We start from the raw sequence: 20218 nt of genomic DNA, 5'->3' as shown, positions 1-20218 counted from the left end.
CACTCACTTTTGTACCGGTGTCTTTATAGTCCTTCACATCTCTGCTCTCACTCACTTCAATCCATCATTTAAACCCAAGGCAGAATAGTCTGTCTTCCACAAAGATTCGGTTATGCTGTTCCTCTGTCCAGATGTTTTCGGTGGCTTCTATCGTAGGAGCTTGTGAAGCGATATGGAAGCTATTCTTTCAGTCATTTAAGGCCAGCCACAAGAACATCACCTGTCCACATGTATCTTCCATCTCTTCTCTCCATCCTCCGTGGTACAGTAGACGTGTATGGATTAGTTTCTCAAGCAAACCCAGCCATCTTGCACCTCCTTGCGTTTGCTCTAGAGCAGGGGGAGGGAACCTGTGGCTTCGAGGCCACATGCAGCCCTGTAGGTCCTCAAGTGTGGCCCTTTGACTGAATCCAAACTTCACAGAACAAATCCCCTTGATAAAAGGATGTGCTCTTGGGTGTTCAAATGGACCACAATCTAATCAGGTATTCCACAGATAGAATGAGGGTATTACAAAAATTATACACAGAAAACTATCAATATATAAGAAATAGCAAGACTTGTAGGGTATGCCTGTAACAATGTAAACTAGAGAAGCCTTGAACTCTTCTTTTCTCCACAGGGAAATAATAATCCAAAAACCAATTTTTAGTATTCATTCTGAATCTGAATTTGCTATTATATAAGCAGGAAAAAGCTGTACATGTAGAAAAATTGCATATTATTAGATTAGATTAGACTTCTCCAAGTTTTTACAATGTTATCAGTCATTACAGAATGTCCTTTTAAGTATGCACATTCCAATGTCTTAGTCTCTTCCAAGCAAGCTTGTGGACTTCTTGATGACCTCGAGAACCATCAGAGTGAAAAAGCATAGTGCACTGGAAAGAGCACTAGCTCAGGAGTCAGGTGACCTGGGTTTAAATCCCACCCCTGATATTTACTACCTGTATGAACTCGGGCAAGTCACTTAACTTCCTTGGGCCTCAGTTTCCTCATTTTCCACAGAAAATGAGGGAGCTGAACAAAGTAATCTGATCTATGATCTGAAGTTTAAGTCAATAGCACCACGGAACTGACGTCAAGGTTAGGAAAATAAGTGACTGTATTTTCTTACAGAGAGAGGCAGAGCGGCAGAATGAACAGAGTCATGAACCAGGGAGACACGGGGTCAAGAACTACTTCTGATATTAACTGGCTGCGTGACTATGGGGAAGTCACCCTACCTCTCAGTGCTCTGGGCAAGAGAAGGTGCCAATCGGCATTGGGAGAGGAAGTTTGCTCATCCAGGAGTATCTCACACTAATGAAATCATTGGTCCAATCCCTGTTCTTATCACCATTTGCTACAGGTTCTGGCTCCTTCAGAACTAAGCAGCTGCGGTGGAATGGTAGCTCCCATTTGTACCAGTGTGGCATTGTCTCCCTACAAAAAGAGAAGAGAGAAGCCAGAAAAGACTGGCCACTTTAGGTTTACAACAGCTGTCCCTCTCTACACCCATACAGAACCAGACTGAAGGAAGCTCCCTGCTGCCTTTCATTCCTTTCCTATTACTCCTTGAATCTTGGACGTCTGGCTTCTAACCTCAACACTCAACTGAAGTCATTCTCTCCAAAATTACCAGCGATGTCTCAGTTGCCTGATCTGATGGTCTTTTCTCAGTTATCCTTCTCGATGTATCTTCTGTATCTGCCACTGATGACCATCATCTTCTCCCTAGATCTTTTCTCCTCTCTGGGTTTTCATGGCATTACTCTCTCCTGCTTCTCCTCAAACTGTTAGAGTGCTCCTTCCCAATATCATTCGCTGGCTCATCATGCAAATCACACCCCCTTACCTGGGAGCATTCCCCAAGTCTCCCCACTGGGAGTTTCTCTCCCGCTGGCCTTGTTAGCTCCCAAGGATTTAATCATCATGTCTATGCAGGTGACTCACACACCTATATATTCAGTCCCATTTTCGCCCCTGAGTTCCAATTACATATCACCAATTGCCCACTAGATATTTCAAATCCTAAAGGCAACTGAAACTCATCTTTTCTAAAACAGAACTCATTATATTTTCACCTAAATCAATCCGTCTTCGAAATTTTTCTCTTTATGTTGAAGGCATCATTATTCTTCCCCTCTCCCAGGCTTGTAACCTCAGTGTAATCCTTAACTCTTCAAGCTACTTCACCCTCACTCTTCTAATAAAGCTGCTCAATATTTTGCTGTTTATACTTCTTGTAACATCTTTTACATCTAACCCCTTCTCTCTAGTCATGTGACTACTGCCTTACTACTATAATGGCATTCGAATTGCTCTCCCTTCCTCAAGCCTCTCCTCACTTCAGTCCATCTTTAAATCAGAGGAGTCAAACTCCAGGCCACAAAACTCTCTAATGTAGACAGAACCAGATTTAAATGTAACTGGGAAATGTTCAACAAAATAAACAAAATAGAATATGACACAGATAATGTTAATTTGTGATTTTCTAAGTCAATATGCAACCTGCATGGATTTGTTTCTATTTGAGTTAGATAGCACCACTCTACACCATCACCAAATGCTTTGTCTAAAATACAGGTCTGACCATGTTATACCCTTACTCAGTAAACTCCCTGTTACCTCTAAGATTAAAAATAAACTTCTCTGTTTAAAGTCCTTCACAACCTTGTCCTAACCTAGCTCCCAATCTCTTTGGATATTTCTCCCATTCCCAAATTCGCTCTACAATCCTGCCAGACCAGCCTCGTCTCTGTCCCTCACCCACGTCACTTCCTCTCCCATTTCTGCATCTTTGCATTCACTATTGCCCATACCTGGAATGTACTGCCTCATTATCTCTGCCCCCCATCCCTCCTTTAATGTAGCACTACCTGCTACATGAAGCCTTTCCCAATCCTTCCAACTGCTTAGGAACCTCCCTCCAAATTGCCTTGTACTTAACAGCTGCTTAGAAATAAATTACTTTGTGGGCTCTGGGGACCAAGCTTTGAGATTCCCTTTTTAAATAAATGAAGCTTCCAAAGCCCTTCTAGACTGAATCTCTCCAATGACTGCTTTTCATGACTAATCTATTTTCTCCCTTCAGTTCAGGGTTCTTGCTAAGAGCCAGGCACCTGTCCTCTGGTACCTCCCAATGGCTGTAAAGTCTGCCCCATGGGTTGGCTGAGAGCAAAGACTGCAAACCAAAAGAGAGCAATAATCTGTGTTTATATCACCCATGCTTTGGGCAAAGCCCCAGAGATGAGCTTTCACACCAGCCAAAATAAATGCAATTTCCATGAATGTTAATTTTCCTTTCAAAAATTTTAAGTTAAATTTTTCTCTGTTATTATGAAGTTATCATTAAAAAAAACCAAAACATTTAAATATACAAGAAAGAAGAATGTATACAAAAACTGTGAACTTCTGTTATGTACAGTTTTTTGGGGGGAAGATTCATAATGTTAATTTTCAAGTGTTTCTTTGGGCTCACATGTAATTAGGAAAACACTGTTAATATTTTGCTATATTTATATAATTTGAGAAGAAATGTTAGGGTTTGGACATATGCACCTAAAATCTAAGTTTAAGCATACCAAGACAAGATTTTAATCCTCCCACGCTTTCATGACTCACAAAGCAGGATTGCAGCATCATTTTGCTTCAAAGTTTGAGATGCTTTGTCTGTGCACCACTTTACCCTGGAATGGTGAGGCTGGAATGATCATGTGAGGGTAACTCCAGGTGTAACCCTACACCCCTTTAAATACTTGATTCATTCCTTTCATCAATATTCCCACGGGAGCGCTTAGCAAAAACAAATGAATCTAGCAGGGACCGTCACGTAATGTACACTGTATTTCTGCCAATGGTTAAATTAATTACTGTCCACGTTTAAAGTGCAGGCTCATCTCTCTTCTAGAAAAGAAGGTAAAGAGGCTCCAGAAAGGCCTCGTCACTCTCCAGGCTATCCAAGAGAATGTGCTTCTTTAAAAATAGAAGAGGTCTTCAATGTGAAAACAAAGAAGGAAAAGGATCGAAAGAGACTAGGGCTTGCAGGGTGGTAGGAGAACGCCAAACCGAGAAGGTGAAGAAGAACCATTGGAACCAAAGATCTGAAGCTCCTTCTCAAGAAGAGGAAAACGGTAGATTCACAGGACCACAATGAGACACGGAAGGGACCTCGCCTGGCTGCCGAGGACCAGAGCCCCAAAAGAGGCAGAGACACACAGTGGGATTTGACGACTCCTGGCAGGCATCCAGGACATGGCAAAGGAACTCCCAAGACTCGTCAAGCCGGATTACCACCACTCAACAGAAGGGGTGCTCAGAAATTCACAGGACACTCAATCTAAGAAAGAAGCCAGCAATAAGCCATACCCTCAACTGTTAAACACAATTCACAAACTGAGCTAGAGATCTTAATTCAAGGAAACAAATTTGACCTCTTAGGTGAGATAAGACCTAAGAATGGGTCATGACTCCAAAAGAATATAACTTATTTCAAGAGGATAAGACAGGCAAAATTGGGGGCCTCAGGGGGCAGGGGAAGAAGAGTGGCACAGCAGTATTATAGTAAGAGCCTAAACAGATGTTAATGATAATTTAACCCACGAGAAGGTGGGGAAACCAGTGATGGAAACTTCTGGATACGGATACTGCCAATAAGAAAGAGCTGGCTGCTGGGATGAAGATGATGTGGAACTTCAAAAGGAAGTTAACTCATGTATCGCAAAAATCATGAGAGAGAAGAGGAGAACCAAGTACAGGTTGACATGCACCCCAGGTTAGATTTCAGAGTATACAGGAAAAAGCTAGGGAGAATCCTGTAAGCTAAAATCCTAAAGGGAAAGTCAGTTGAGGAGAGATGAGAAATGCTCAAGAATGGAATGCTGAAGATCCAAAGTAAAACGATTCTACTGAGATGGGAAAGGGGATATCGTCTAAAAAGTCAGATACGGGTACACGTGGCACTCGCTGACCAGCTTAAATGCTAAAAAGACCTGTACAGAAGATGGAAACAAGAGTAGGCAAAGGCAGACAAATATAAAGCTATATTTTATATATAGTTTTATAAATATAAAACACAATTCTTACAGAACTGTGCCAAAGCCAGGAGTACTAAAGCTCAGAAAAAGCTAAGGGCAAAAAAGAAGTTTTATTTGGGTTAAAGAGGAGAATCACAGAAAGGAGAGGACCTCTTCTAGGGGACAATGGGAGAATGAAGAAGAGAAGGCAGAGCTGTTCCATTCTTCCCTTGCTTCCCTTTTCTCTACAAAGGACAATGACCTTTAAATTAGGTTGGACAGAACAAAAATGGTCAATGCTGAGTCGAAACCCAAAATAAGTAGGGAGGGAGAGTGAGAAAGCACCTAGCTAACCTCTGTGAGTTCATTACTAGGCCCAGATGACCTTCATCCCTGTTTCAGATCTGTGTTGGTATACGACAGAAATCACAAAGCTCTTCAAGTATTAAAGTTTCAACTGAAATCAAGAGTAATTACCCACCACTTCTCTGTCTTCAATGTGGAAGACCAGACTCAAACAAATGTATGTGGGGAAATGCTACATGGGTGAAAATGGGGAAGAGAGTCATGGGAAGAATAAGGGCCAAATGGCTCTCCTGTCAGTGCTCAGCCACGTAGATGACACCCATTTGGTTGAGAGTACTTCCAGGAATCCTCTCAGGCATTAATTCACTTTGCTGAACATATCCTAAGCCTAAACTATGCGCCAGGCAGGGACTGTGTTTAACTGAGGATCTGGAAACAAAAATGACATAAGCCCTGCCCTTGCACTGGTATTCATGCCTTTCTACTGGGAAGGATATATGCCAGAGGGAAAGAGTGCTAATAACTGGGGAAATCAGGAAGAGCCTTATATAGGAGGCAGCTTATACAAGAAACTGTGTTTTGGAGGAAGCCTGGGATTCTCCAAGTTAGTTAACAAGCATTTATAAAGCACTTACTATGTGTCAGGCACTGCATTAAGCGCTGGGAATGCAAAGCAAGACAAAACTAAATTCCCTGACGTCAAGAAGCCCACATTTCAATGGCAGAGACAACATGCAAACGACTATGTAGATACAAAACACATTGCGTTGTAGAATACATGGAGATGAGGAAAGTGTCAAAAGACTGGAAAGGTAGGAAAGGGCCAGGTTGTAAATGGCTTTAAAAGTCAAATTGAGGATTTTCTTTTTGATCCAGAGGTCATGGGGAGCCACTAGAATATACTGAGGAGAGGGCTGACGAGGTCAGATCCGCATTTTAGGAATATCACTTTGGATGTTGAGTGGAGAATGAATTGAAATGGGGAAAGGCTAAAGACCGGAAGATCATAACCCAGTCAACTATTACCATAGTTCAGGCAAGAGGTGACGAGGGTCAGCACAGTAGAGAGAAAGGGATGTGTGTGAAATCTTTGGTGAAGGTAGAAAGGATAAGATTTGGCAACAGACTGGACACATGGGGTGAATTCAAGTGAGTAGTCAAGTATGACACCAAGGGTGGGAACCTAAGTGACTTTGAGGATGAAAAGGGAACTCACAGAAAATGACCTCAATTTTTTTGTTGTTGTTGTTAATATAAGATGCAAAGTCTTGAACTTATAGATTGGGAGAAGGGTGTGTGTGGGAGGCTTGAAATGGAATAGAATGTTTGGGATAGCTTCATTGGAGAAAGAGATGGAGAATCAATTACGCAGGAGTAAACAAACTAACATGCTGCAGTAAGGGCCTAGTTGAACTTCGGTGATAATAATTTACAATGTGTCCAGTCAGCATGGTTGTAAGACTTCTCCCAGCTCCCTTCAGCAGCCTGTAAGTAGGAATGGAGGCTGATGGTAGGACTAATCTGGAGTTGAGGTTATAGCACAAGTGGGTGAAGGATTCAGAAATAAGGTAGCATAGAGCTGAAATGGCTAACTAGAGGATACACAGTGGAAAGAAGAGAAAGTGAATTCAGAGTAGGAGTAATGGCCTGAGAAAGTACTGAGAGGCTGAGGGGGTCTTCAAGGAGATTTCTGAACAGTACCAGCTATAGGTGAGAGTGAGAATGAGAATGAGAATGTTTAGTAAATTCATTTAATGACTAAAGTTTGGACTCAAATAGCTCTCATGGGTCCACTGCATTTCTTTGCACCATACTGAAATAACAAATGAATATTACCTTTGAAGATGTCTGTCCTCCTTATTACAAACATTTACTTACGGCTGTCTCCGATCTTCCATTTAAATATTGTAATTTCAAAATGGGATCTACTGTCTTAATTTTGAATGACATATAAAGAGTAGTGTAATCTAAAGTGATATTCTATTAATATATGGAATATAATATTAAAGACTTTATTCTTTCAGTAGATGCTAATGGTCTTGTTACCACGGCACATTTATTCTTTTAATTTCATGTAAATTTAAATTTTATGATGTTTGCTTCTCTGAGATTATATAATCCTTTTTTATTATTAAAAAGAATCACAATTATGCAAATGATGATATCCAAGGAGACAAGCAGCAATTAACTATGAAAGACAGGCTGTTACTATACTCCATCTATTCACAGGGAATGAAATTGGACTTTCCTTAAAATAAACCTTTAATAAGAAATTTCAGTCACTACCATTTTTAAAGGCAAGCGATTTTTTGAGAAAGAAGTTTGTGCTGCTGCCATGATCATTCTACATTTTGATATTTAAGGTTTTTCTTGAGTATATTTTCCTCTACTCTCTTGTAAAAAAAAAAAAAACGAATGGTTCAGCACTTCAGGGATAGGTGACAGGAGAACAAACTTCCCTAGGTTTCTATACCTCAAATTACCTCATTATTAGAAAAACTGGTCAGGAAGTAATTTAAAATTTTATCAAGCTAACTTTTTTTTTACTCACAATTTTCTATCATTAAAACTATTTTTCATTATGACCCTTTGACATTTATGGAAGAAGAAACGTTCACGGGCTCACTCTGCCCCCAATGGGAGGTAGGGGCCAAGGAGTCCATTGCCATTGCTGCCATATATTGATACTGAGGTGCTGTAAGAGTGAGGTGCCCAATAAGTGCCAATACTATATTCCAAGGGGCCTAAAGAATTGGGAGAATCAGAGTTCAGGCAACGTATACTGGCTGTTGAATACAGAAAAGGGCACAGTACTGACCTTCAGGAAAAAAGTAAAGACGGGAGATAGGACCGAGGTGACTATGCACACAGATTGACTGTACTTAGGTTGGGATCTGGATGCTTACAGTTCCTTTAAATTTTCTTTTTTGATTAAGGAAAAGGGGAGGTGGAGAAAAAAGGGTATGTGTGATAGAACACATATATCCTCCACGCCTCATGGTCTGACACATAACTGTACATGAGCCAGAAACACTACCCTACCTGTGCATACCCAGTCCATGCTTCATGTATGCCTATGATATAGGTATTGATTTTACCCATTATGAATATACAGTCCATAACCCCAGCTGGGCTCTCACTGCTATTAGGCAATCCTTCTTATTCTGCTCTTATTGACACCCTATCTCGATCTCCATGGTGACTATTTCAAACTTTTTATTCTACCTTTAAGTATCTCTATCCCCCCAACAGATTATTTAGCTTCATAAGATCACAGATTTAGGAGTCAGAAGTGACCTCAGATGTCACCTGCTCATTTTAAATATGGGGAAACTGAGGGACAGATAGGTGAAATGACTTGCTCAAGGTCATACAGGTAGTGATTGTCAGAAAATTACTTTGGCACCTGGCTATTGTATAGACTGGAGTGGGAAGAGATTTGAGCCATGGAGATCAATTTGGGAGTGGCTGCAATGGAGCAGATGAGAGGTGATGAGGCACTGAATTAGAGTAGTGGCTATGTGAAGGAAAGGGGACTGAGGAGAGAGATGTTGTGACAAGATTTGGCAACTGAATGGATATATGAAGTAAGAGTGAAGAATCAGGAGAAAGAGAGGACGCTGAAGTTTCTAATTCAGGCCCTGGTAGGTCACAATTACTAATGATGGGTTCATTAATCTTTGATAATAGCTTAACCCAGGTGAAACCTCCATGCCTTTTTAGTTTGTCAATAACCATTTATTAAGCACCTACTATGTGCCAGGCACTGTGCAAAGCGCTGGGCGTACAAAAAGAGGAAAAAGATGGTCCCAGCTCTTAAAGAGCTCCAAGTCTAACGGGGGAGACAATATTCAAACAACTCTATACAAACAAGATACAGACAGCATAAATTGGCAGTCATCTCAAATCGATGGAATTAGCAATAAAGGGAATCAGGAAAGGTTTCTCATAGAACATGATATTTTAGCTGAGACTTAAAGGAAGTCAGCCAAGCAAGGAGGTAGAGATAAGGAGGGAGAGCATTCCATTCATGAGGGATAATCAGCATCTCATATAGTGCCTGGAACAAAGTATGGACAGGAACGGGGATTGATTCTGTAATTCCATTGGTGTAGGTTGACTCTCAAATGAGAAAACTCCTTCTCCTTATGGAGGTTGGCATTCTGAGCCAGCAGAGCACTGAGTGGTTAAATGACTTGCCCAGGATCACATGACAAGGATGGGTCTGAACCAAAATCCTCTTGGTTTCCAAGTTCTTCTCCTAAGCTGCCTGGAATACAGTAGGTATTTAATAAATGCTTTGTGACTGACTGAGTAGATGGACCACAAGAAAACAGAGTAGTAGAGGGAAAAGTTTTGATGTAGGTGAAGGCAACATTGAGAGGACATAGCACTATCCACATAGAATAGGCTTGTCAGTAACTGGATGGCGTGCTCTGGATACAGTGGGTTCCCTGTCACTGGAGGTCACCAAATAACTTGTCCTGGATGATGAAGAGCGGATCTGGGGACTGGAATAGGGGGAACTAGATGGTCGATGAGGCTCCTTTCAACTCTGCAGTTCTGTGAGCTTAGGAGATATCACAAGGGTAAGCAAGAGGACACCGAGCACGTACGTGTCTGTGTATGTATGTATGCATGTATGTATGTATGTACAGCACGGAGAACGAGAAAGTGCCCAAAAGAAGTGATGTGCATGACCTGCCCTGCTTCATGGTTCTGCTTCCCAAAAGCCTTGTAAATAATTGCACCTAAGGCATTTCTGAGTAGTGGAAGGACTTAGAAAGGGTTAAATCTTATAGGTCAGTGGGCTCCAAATAAGAAGCTTTGGCCTTCCATGAGGCTGTGGTCAATTAGAGTACTCCCAAGAGGAATGTGCTGAACCAATCACAGGCCTATCTCTAATAGAACCACATCTACCCTTATCCTCTCCCCACCCCCACCCACACTCTCCAACTTCATCTGCTCGCTGGGCTATGCCCGCTTCCAATCTTCTCCCGTCTAAGTCCCATTTGGATTCTTCAGGTCACTTATAACCTAATCTATACCATTGTACCCACAACAGTATGACTCCTCACTCTCTCCTGCCCCATATGTCCGATCAGTTGCTAAAGCTTGTCATTTATCCTTCCACATCTCTCACATCTGTCCTCTTCTCTCTACTTACACATCCAGAATCCTAGTTTAAGCTCAAATTACTTCTCACCTGGACAACTGCAATATCCTTCTAATTTATTTTCCTGTCTTAAGGTTCTCCTCACTCAAAATTCATCCTCCACACAACTGCCAGAGTGATTTTCCTGAAGTATGCCTGACCATGTCACTCATCTACTTAATAAACTTAGCGACTCCCTATTTTAAATTTCTATTTAGTGAAAGTTTTATAATGTACATCATTATTACTATGGTAGTACATGCATATAATTTAAAAGTAAACATATATTGATGTGGTGTGCTCAATTTTTTTTTTTACTTGATACAGATGCACAATCAAAAAAGTCTGGCCACTACTATCCGAGATCAATCAATCATTCAACCAACAGCATTTACTAAACATTTACTTAGATAATTAATGGCACAGTGGCTAGAGAGTTGGCTTTGGAGCCAATAAGACAGTGGTTCAAGTCTCACCCTTGACACATACTGGCTGTGTGGCCCTGTACAATTCACTTGACTTTTCAATGTTCTGGGCACCTCATCAAGACTAAGTTGCAGAGAAGGTGCCACCTTGCATGAGTAGAGGGAATTTTCTCACCTAAGAGTTCCTGGTATCAATGAAATTATTTAGTCACTACTATTACCAATTAATGAATTAGTTCTATCAGGCCAGATCATCAAGCTCATTGTAAGCTTTTCTCTAAACAAGTGATTACACTGTAAATCCTCCAGAGTGAAGAAAAAAGTAGAACAAGTAGTCTAAAGCTTGCCTGAGTTGTACTGGCTATATGTTTTCAGCAATACCAATTCATTACTACTGACCTTGTAGATGGCTATCAGAGATCATCTTTTATGACAAGGGACACTACTCAGGTAAGAGTTATTGAGTAAGAGAATTATTTTTGTATGATCAGAGATGGGACCCAATAAAATGAAAGAGTCTGGAATTCTCCTCAAAAGAATTACAAGAGCATAGTTTCTGCTTCTCTCAGAACAGGAATCCCCAAGTTCATCCTTGCTTTCACAATTGTCTTTTTCTAGCTTTGCAGACTGAGTCATATGCAGTATCGGGAGAGGCCAACATGAGAGATGACCATTTGGAGGACAGATAATAGTTAGCTGGCCAACCTGTCAGTTCATAAAAACCTGAGGGCTGGACCTGTCCCCACAGAGTAAAATCAAGTGATCAGTTTCTAAGGGTATCCTAATTCATTAATATCTGTCATTTCCTCTTATTTATAATGCTTTAATATATCAAGGAAACTGATCTCATCAATATGCATACGCTCTCAGTGCAGACTGCAACCTGTCTGCACCTCATCTGGTACCATTCTCATCCACGAACTTTCATAAATATTCCACCAAAGCTCTATCAAATGTACTGTAAGCCCTAGTTTGGGTCTTTTAGCATTCTGTGGATACTAGTACAGCATTAAAGCTACTGACTTGCCATCTCTCATTCAGAGGCTAGAATAATCCGTAATTTGTAGCTATATAACTTCACCAGGAGGATGGTGGCATTATAAAGATAAAGTGCCAAGGGGCAGAAATTTATGTATAATTTCTTAAAGTCTTAGTAATCCTTGTATCAACTGAGGAAGAAAACAAGTATAAGTCTATGCACACTAAAGGTGCTCCCCACTGTCATAGAAGCTGTTGGGATCCCAATGGATGATGAGGTGCTCCAGATTCTCTTTTGGGGAGAATAGTGGAAGGCCTCTTTTAATGACATGCATGACCAGTATAAGTGAAGTGGCTTCACGATCTACACAGGAAAAACCAAAAAGCCTACGGTCCAAACTATGAACTATAATGAAGAACAATCATTGGTATACATACCTTAGACAGACACTATAGACAGAGAATGAGTGGGGTTCAGAAGTGAATATGAGGAAGAAAATAAGTTGGGCTGGATCTGGAAAATAACCCCCTGTAGTTCTGCATTTAAAAATATTAAAATAATTTTTGTTTCAAATCATTAATTTCCAAATAATTCTCTCCCCCTTCTCTCATCATTCACCAGAGAGTTATTCTTTTTAACAAAGAATTATAAAAATAAGAAAAAAACCCTTCAGCAAAACTAACCAACACATCAGTGGAGTCTGAGAATATATGCAATGTTCCACACTTAAAGTCTCTCACCCCTGCAAAGACAGTAAGAGAGGTGAATTCTCTCCTCGTTTCTCTGAGGCCAAACTTGATCATTCAGTTTCATTTTTTATTGTTGTTTTTTTCATTCCCATTAGCACTGTGGATACTGTTTTACTGGTTCTGACCCTGCTTCTAACCCTAATTCTAACCCTCTGCATCAGTTTGTAGAAGTCTTCATATTCATCACTTCTTAAATAAAAAGAATAAATTAATTTTTCATTAATATCTAAACAAAATGGCTAGGCATTATCTGTACCAGAGAACCACTAGAGGCTTTTCCAGTAAGATTAGGGATAAAGTTCGGGTGCTCATTTATTCATTGTTACCACTATTATATGACATAGTACTAGGAATACTTGTGTAATATTCTGCCCATTTGAAACTTAGCCAAACTGAAGGTCTGAAGCAGGAAAAGATAGACATTAAAATGTAAAACATTTTTAAAACATGGACATCGTGTTAATTTGTGGTAATTGATTATACTTATTTCTTACTGGGGGGGGTGATGACTTAGTGAGTAATGGTATAGAAATTTTCTAAAAAAGAAAGATTAGTACCACTTCCAACTTCATCCCTTCTCTGCATCCCTTTCCTTTTATTCCCCTCTGGTTGACCTCTATTCCCAGTTTCTCCCATCCTGCCCTTGGGAGACACTGAACAGATAGGAGATGAAACATTTGGGCCAGGCAGGAAGGGGTAGAGGTTTTTAGTGGTAATGAGTTTTCATTTTACTAACTGAAATTGTATGTTTTATATTTAATCTTCCATCACCCCCCTCATGATCTTTAGCATGTCAAGCAAGGCCAGGGTGGGTCAAGGGTGCCAAGAAGCCTTAGGCTTCACCTTCCCAACCCCAAAGAATCTATAAAGAACTGAAAGGTTGGACACTCCCACTAGCCAATCTCTGGCGAGTATGGAATGAACCATACATGGGAGAGAGACTCTGACCTCACAGGCTGCCTGTGACCCGTGCTGAAAATGTCTTTGTGAGGCCACTCTGTTCTAGGATATAAGTCTAAGGCAAAGCTATCACTTCTTTATCCCCCACAGACGGGGAAACATCAAGGAGCTGAGAGATGGAGAACATCTCAGGTCCAGGTGAAACTAGGAAAGAGAACCTCAACAAAGTCCATCATTTCTCCAGCTCTGGCAGAGTAGGAGAAAAGCCCCTGAAAGGAGGCAGGTAGGAGTCTAAGTCCATTAAGAGTTACCAGGGCTTAAGTCTTCCGTATCGGGCAGTCCAGGAAGAAAGACTTGGGTATTTAAGCACTTAAAGATCCAAAGAGAAGAAAAGGACTGAGAGCGTGAGAGCAAGAAAATTGGTACCTGTCAAGGTCAAGGCCAAGACTTGGAACCAAAAGTGAAGGTGGTGTGAAAAACACCTGACATCAAGAGCTGAGGAACGGACCTTGGGACCTAAGTGAACACTTTATAATCTAAAGTCTTAAAGACGTGAAGATTCTATGGTAAGGGGTAGAGGGACTGAGTTTCATAGCTTGCCCCTACTTCTCTAATCATGTGCCCCTGTACATCCATATATTTAGCCATCATCCTTGCTCTCAGCCTGGCACCCATGGCAGCTGCCAAGAAATGCTACTATTGTGATGTGCAAGTGGCACCTCACTGCGTGGGTATCCCTATGAATTGTGGGGAAGAAGAAGATTGCTACATTGGGCATGGCACAGCTCAGGGTTTACCAGGAATTATAAAAAAGGGTTGTATACAGACTATCTCCTGTGACTGGCCGCAATCTATTACCCACCTGGATGTAACCTATAATCTGACTACCTACTGCTATCCAGGGGACCTGTGTAACGTGGTCCAACCCTGCCGGGTCACAAAGCCACTAGATGCTACTACTGCTGTCGCTGTGGCTGCTGGATTTCTACTGGCACTTCTTCTCTGCTGGCTGCTGTAAGCTGAAAGAAGGAAATGAATACCTTCCATTCTCCATCTCTTATTTCCCATCCCATCCTAGTAATCTCATGTAGATTGGAATGAAGTCAGCAGAGACAGAATCTGTGTTTTGTTTTGCGGTGTATAGTTAAAGGGGGATGAAGGAGGCCAGGGAGGGAGGGAGGCTCAAACTTATCGCAGCCACAAATGACTATCTTTGAAGCCACAAGACTTGGCTCACTTTTTCTATCTCATAATTTTTCCTCTATGGAAGCTATGAGCCCTCACAACCCTGGGTCTTGAGGTTCGGAGGAAGAGAGCTAGGCTATGCAAACCTGACTTCCCAAAATCCACTCCTACTCCCAGCTCCATTCTCCTGGGAAGGCTCCTAAAGGGGTGAGGGTCAAGCATACCTTGCTCATTTCTAATCATGGTGGGCTCTATGGGGCTTTGCACGGGGCCAGCTGATGAGAAAGAAGGGGATACGAGCTGAAGAAAATTAAGGCTTCACTGACAATTACTAAGCTGGTAACAGGAAGAAAAGAAGATGGCAATAGCTCAGGGTGACATAGGGAGCTGGCAGAGGTGGTGGCCATCTCACAAAGGTCGAACAGTATATTAGAGTCAATAAAGACATCTTTAACAAGTACCTAGAGCTGGGGTTGGGGAAAATGAAACAGACAGCCTGAGTACCTGGGTCCTGGAGAGTGGGGGGAGGTCTACCGAGTTTTGTAGGGGTAGGACAATTTTATCACAAGGCAAAGGAATACTATGTAGAGCTCAACTCAATCCAGGATCAGATTAGCTTAACATATTCTACCCCAGAACTAAGAATCATGAAAAAAATGACCTACTTTACACCTACAGACTACCTTCACTGACCACCACCCATGGGGATCATCTTTACATGTATTTTTTTTTACTTTACTTTTTTTTTTAATATCAATTTATTGTGAATTATCAACGATCACTTCCATAAGCTTCTGAGCTTCAAATTTTTCTCCCCCTCCCTCCCTACCTCCCTCCCCAAGACAGCACGCAATCTGACATAGGCTATACACATACATTCCTATTAAACATATTTTCACATTAGTGATGTTGCAGGTAAGAATTAGAACCAATAGGAGGAACCACCAGAAAGAGGAAACAAAACACAACAGAAGAAAATAAGTAGCAAATGGTATGTTTCGATCTGCATTCAAACTCCATAGTTCCTTCTTTGGATGGAAAGCATTTTCCATCACGAGGCCTTTGGAGATGTCTTAGATCCTTGTATTGCTGGGAAGGGTTAAGTCTATCAATATTAGTCATCACACAATGTGGCTGTTATTGTGTACAACGTTCTCTTGGTTCTGCTCACTTCACTCAGCATCAGACCATACGAGTCTTTCCAAGTGTTTCTGAAGTCTGCCTGTTCATCATTTCTTATAGCACAATAGTATTCCATTACATTCATATACCACAACTTGTTCAGCCTACATGTATTTTCATATTTTTGCTATTCTAATACCAGTCTGAGTGTCACATGTAACAATGCTTTTCAAAGTAGGTGGGGAGAGACAGAGAATGAATTTGATTCTTGGACACCTGGCTACCTAAGGGTGCTGGGTCCTGGACACAGAGATCCCCACATGGGCAAAGGTATGGAATCCTGGGGTCCCCCACCTTGTTAGTATCCTGAATTGCTCAACTCACCAACTTCTTGGTGGAAGGATCCCCATCACCTGGGGGTCTTTCAAGTACAGGTGGCCCAAGAAATATTCTTTTAGGTCTAGTTCTCAGGCCAGCCCATCCTTAGGGCCAGCTAGGGGGATGGGAGTAGATGGGGACTCTTCACAAAAAGCTAGCTAACAATTAGAGCTATCCAAAAGTGGCAAAGGGCAACCATGAAAGATAGTATATTTCACCAAATTGGAGATTTTCAAGCAAGAGATGGATGCTACTTGTTGGAGATATAGCGGAGCAGATGCTTGTTTAGATATGGGTTGGACTAGAAGGCCTTTGATATCCACTTACATTCCCTGAGATTCTATAATCTGACTGCAGGGGAGTGGATAGCAGTGGTGATTCAGAAAGCCTACTCCAGTCTTAACGACGCAGTCGAGCAATCACTCATGGGATCTATCTATTCAATCTGAGCCTCCAAATGCCATTTATTGTTGGTGATTTATTTTACTGGCATGATTCTTGGCTCTCTGGGTACTGCAAGGTATGAGAAGTGGATGCTTGGGAGGTTTTAAAACTTAATTAGGAAATGTTCTACACCTTTCCTGTTGGCCATCTGTTGATGCTGGATAGCATCTATTCTATTAGAAATGTTAATTAGTATTAAGAATGAATTTCATTGAGCTCTCTTGATCCTTAAATTTCTAAAAAGAACCACACTCTTATGCAGCCTTGGAAAGAAGGACATTTATCTTTTCCAGTAACTGAATTTAAAATCTTACAATTTTCTGAATGTAAATGTAATCACTACTGATGTTAAGTGCCTAGCACATAGCAAATGAGAAATAAATGTTTGTGGACTAGCTGGTTAAAACATATTTGTGCTTGTAAAAAGGATACCCAAAAGATATTTTATGGATCAAACCCATATTTGTGTCTGCCATGGAAGGAATTTGATAGGACTCCTTTTTTAAACCTATTTTTTCAAATAATTTATATAGTACAAGAAATTTATTATTTAAATGCTTGGTAGAATTTGTAAATTCATCTAGTACTACAGATTTTTTTCTTAGGGAGATCATTTATAGCTTCTTCAATTCTTTTTCTAAGATAGGGTTATTTAAGTATTCTATTTCTAAGATAATTCTGTTATCTAAGTATTCTATTTCCCCTTCTTTTAAACTGGGCAATTTATATTTTTAAATATTCATCCATCACATTTAGACTCTCAGTTTTATTGGCATATAATTGGGCAAAGTAGCTCCTAATAATTGCTTTAATTTCATCTTCATTGGTTGTGCATTTTAGCCTTTACATTTTTGATATGGATAATATAGTTTTCTTCTTTCTTTTATATCATATTAACCAATGGTTGTTCTATTTTATGCTTCTGTTTTCATATAACAAGCTCCTAGCTTTATTTATTAGTTCAGTGGTTTTTTATTTCAATTTTATTAAGCTGTTCTTTGATTTTTAGGATGTCTATTTTGGTATTTAATTGGGAATTTTTAATTTGTTCTTTTTCTAGTTTTTTTTTTTAATTGCATATCCAGTTCATTGATCTGTTCTTTCTCTTTTTTATTGATGTAATTATTTAGAGATATAAAATTTCCCCCTAAATATTGCAGTGGTTACATCCCAGAAATTTCAGTATGTTGTCTCATTGTTATCATTATCTCTAATGAAATTATCGATTGTATCTATCATGTTATGTGTTCGTTTGTCCACACATTCTTTACAATTACATTATTTTGGCTTCCAATTAATTCTAAATCTACGCTTCCACTGCTCTTTATTGAATATAATTTTTTGTTGCATCATGTTCCAAAAAGGGTTCATTTAATATTTATGCTTTTCTCCATTTGTTTGTGAGGCTTTTATGCTCTAATACATGGTCAATTTTTAAAAATGTGCCACATATGGCTAAGAAAAAGTTCTTCCCTCCTCCATAAATCTGACAGGTAAACTATTCCTTGCTCTCCCAGTTTGCTTATAGTATCAGCCTTTATATCTAAATTGTGTACCCATTTTGACTTTATTTTGGTATATGGTGTAAGATTTTGGTCTATGCCCAGTTTCTGCCATACTCTTTTCCAGTTTTCCCAGCAGTTTTTGTCAAATAATGAGTTCTTAGCCCAGAAGCTGGGGTCTTTGGGTTTCTCAAACAGAAGATTACTATAGTCACTGGCTACTGTGTCTTGTGTACCTAACCTATTCTACTGACACACCACTCTATTTCTTAGCTAGTACCAAGTAGTTTTGATGACTGCTGCTTTATTATAAATACAATTTAAGATCTAGAACGGAGAGTCCACCTTCCCTAGCATTTCTTTTCATTAGTTCCCTTGATATTCTGGATCTATTGTTCTATCAAATGAATGTTATTTTTTCTAGCTCTATAAAATATTTTTTTTTGGTAATTTGATTGGTATGGCACTGAATAAGTAAATGAATTTAGGTAGAATTGTCATTTTTATTATATTAGTTTGGCCTACCCATGAGCAACTGATATTTTCCCAATGATTTAAATTTGACTTTTTGTGTGAAAATTGTTTTGTGATTGTGTTTATATAGTTCCTGAGTTTGTTTTGGCAGGTAGACCCCCAAATATTTTATAATGTCTACAGTAATTTTAAATGGAATTTCTCCTTCTATCTCTTGCTGTTGGGCTTTTTTAGTAATATAGGGCAACACCGATGATTTATGTCGGTTTCTATTCTATCTTGCAACTTTGCTAAATGTGTTTATTGACCATATACTAGCGAATAAAAACCTCCCAATCCAATGCAGAAAGGCAGAAATATTAAATGCATCCTTTTCAGATGATGATGCAATAAAATTATATGTAATAAAGGGATATGGGAAGGCAGACTAAAAATAATTGGAAACTAAATAATCTAACCCTATAAAATGAATGAGTCAAACAAAAATCATAGAAACAATCAATAACTTCATCCAAGAGAATGACAATAATGAGACAATATACCAAAACTTATGGGATGCAACGAAAGCACTTCTTAAGGGAAGTTTTATATCTCTAAATGCTTACATGAATAAAATAGAGAAAAAAGAGATGTATGAATTGGGCATGCAACTAAAAAAGCTAGAAAAAGAACAAACTGAAAACCCCCAATTAAATACCAAATTAGAAAAACCAAGAGAGAGATTATTAAAATTGAAATTAAGAAAGATATTGAACTAGTAAATTAAATTAAGAGCTGGTTTTATCAAAAAACCAATAAAATAGATAAACCTTTGGTTCATTTAATTAAAAAAAGAAAGAAGAAAACCAAATTACCAGTATCAAAAATGAAAAGGGTGAATTCATCACCAATGAAAAGGAAATTAAAGCAATAACTAGAAACTATTTTGCCCAACTCTATGCCAATAAATTTGACGATCTTAGTGAAAAGGATACATATTTATAAAAATATAAATTGCCCAGATTAACAGAAGAGGAAGTAAAATATTTAAAATACCCTATTTCAGAAAAAGAAATTGAACAAGGCATCAATGAACTTCTTAGGAAAAAATCTCCAGGGCCAGATGTATTTACAAGTGAATTCTATCAAACATTTAAAGAACAATTAATTCCAATACTATATAGACTATTTGGGAAAATAGGCGAAGAAGGAGTCTGACCAAATTCTTTTCATGATACAAATACGGTGCTGATATCTAAACTGGGAAGAGTCAAAACAGAGAAAGACAATTACAGACCAATTTCCCTAACTTATATATATGTAAAAATTTTAAATATAATATTAGCAAATAGATTACAGCAACTTCTCATAAGAATAATACACTATGATAAGGTAGAATTTATTTTTTTTTATTTTTTATTTTTTTTTTGATGAGGCAATCCGGGTTAAGTAACTTGCCCAAAGTCACACAGCTAGTATATGTCAAGTGTTTGGTCTGAGGCCGGATTTGAACTCAGGTCTTCCTGACTTCAGGGCTGGTGCTCTATCCACTGCGCCACCTAGCTGCCCCTATTAGGTACAATTTATACCAGGAATGCAGGGCTGGTTCAATATTAGGAAAAC

General features: G+C 39.5%; 1 protein-coding gene across 1 annotated transcript; it reads left to right on the top strand.

Annotated features, from left to right (window-relative positions):
- The first annotated feature begins 14127 nt into the window (after positions 1-14127).
- LOC114045023 (sperm acrosome membrane-associated protein 4-like) lies at positions 14128-14529 on the top strand. Its single transcript, XM_027864809.1, has one exon. The coding sequence runs from the start codon at positions 14128-14130 to the stop codon at positions 14527-14529; it is 402 nt and encodes a 133-aa protein (XP_027720610.1).
- The last annotated feature ends 5689 nt before the right edge of the window (positions 14530-20218 follow it).

This window comes from Vombatus ursinus, unplaced genomic scaffold (assembly GCF_900497805.2).
Source record: "Vombatus ursinus unplaced genomic scaffold, bare-nosed wombat genome assembly UNPS02014776.1, whole genome shotgun sequence".
Classification (NCBI taxonomy): Eukaryota; Metazoa; Chordata; class Mammalia; order Diprotodontia; family Vombatidae; genus Vombatus; species Vombatus ursinus.
Note: the sequence above shows the minus strand (reverse complement) of the source record. Positions and strands in the feature narration are given on the sequence as shown.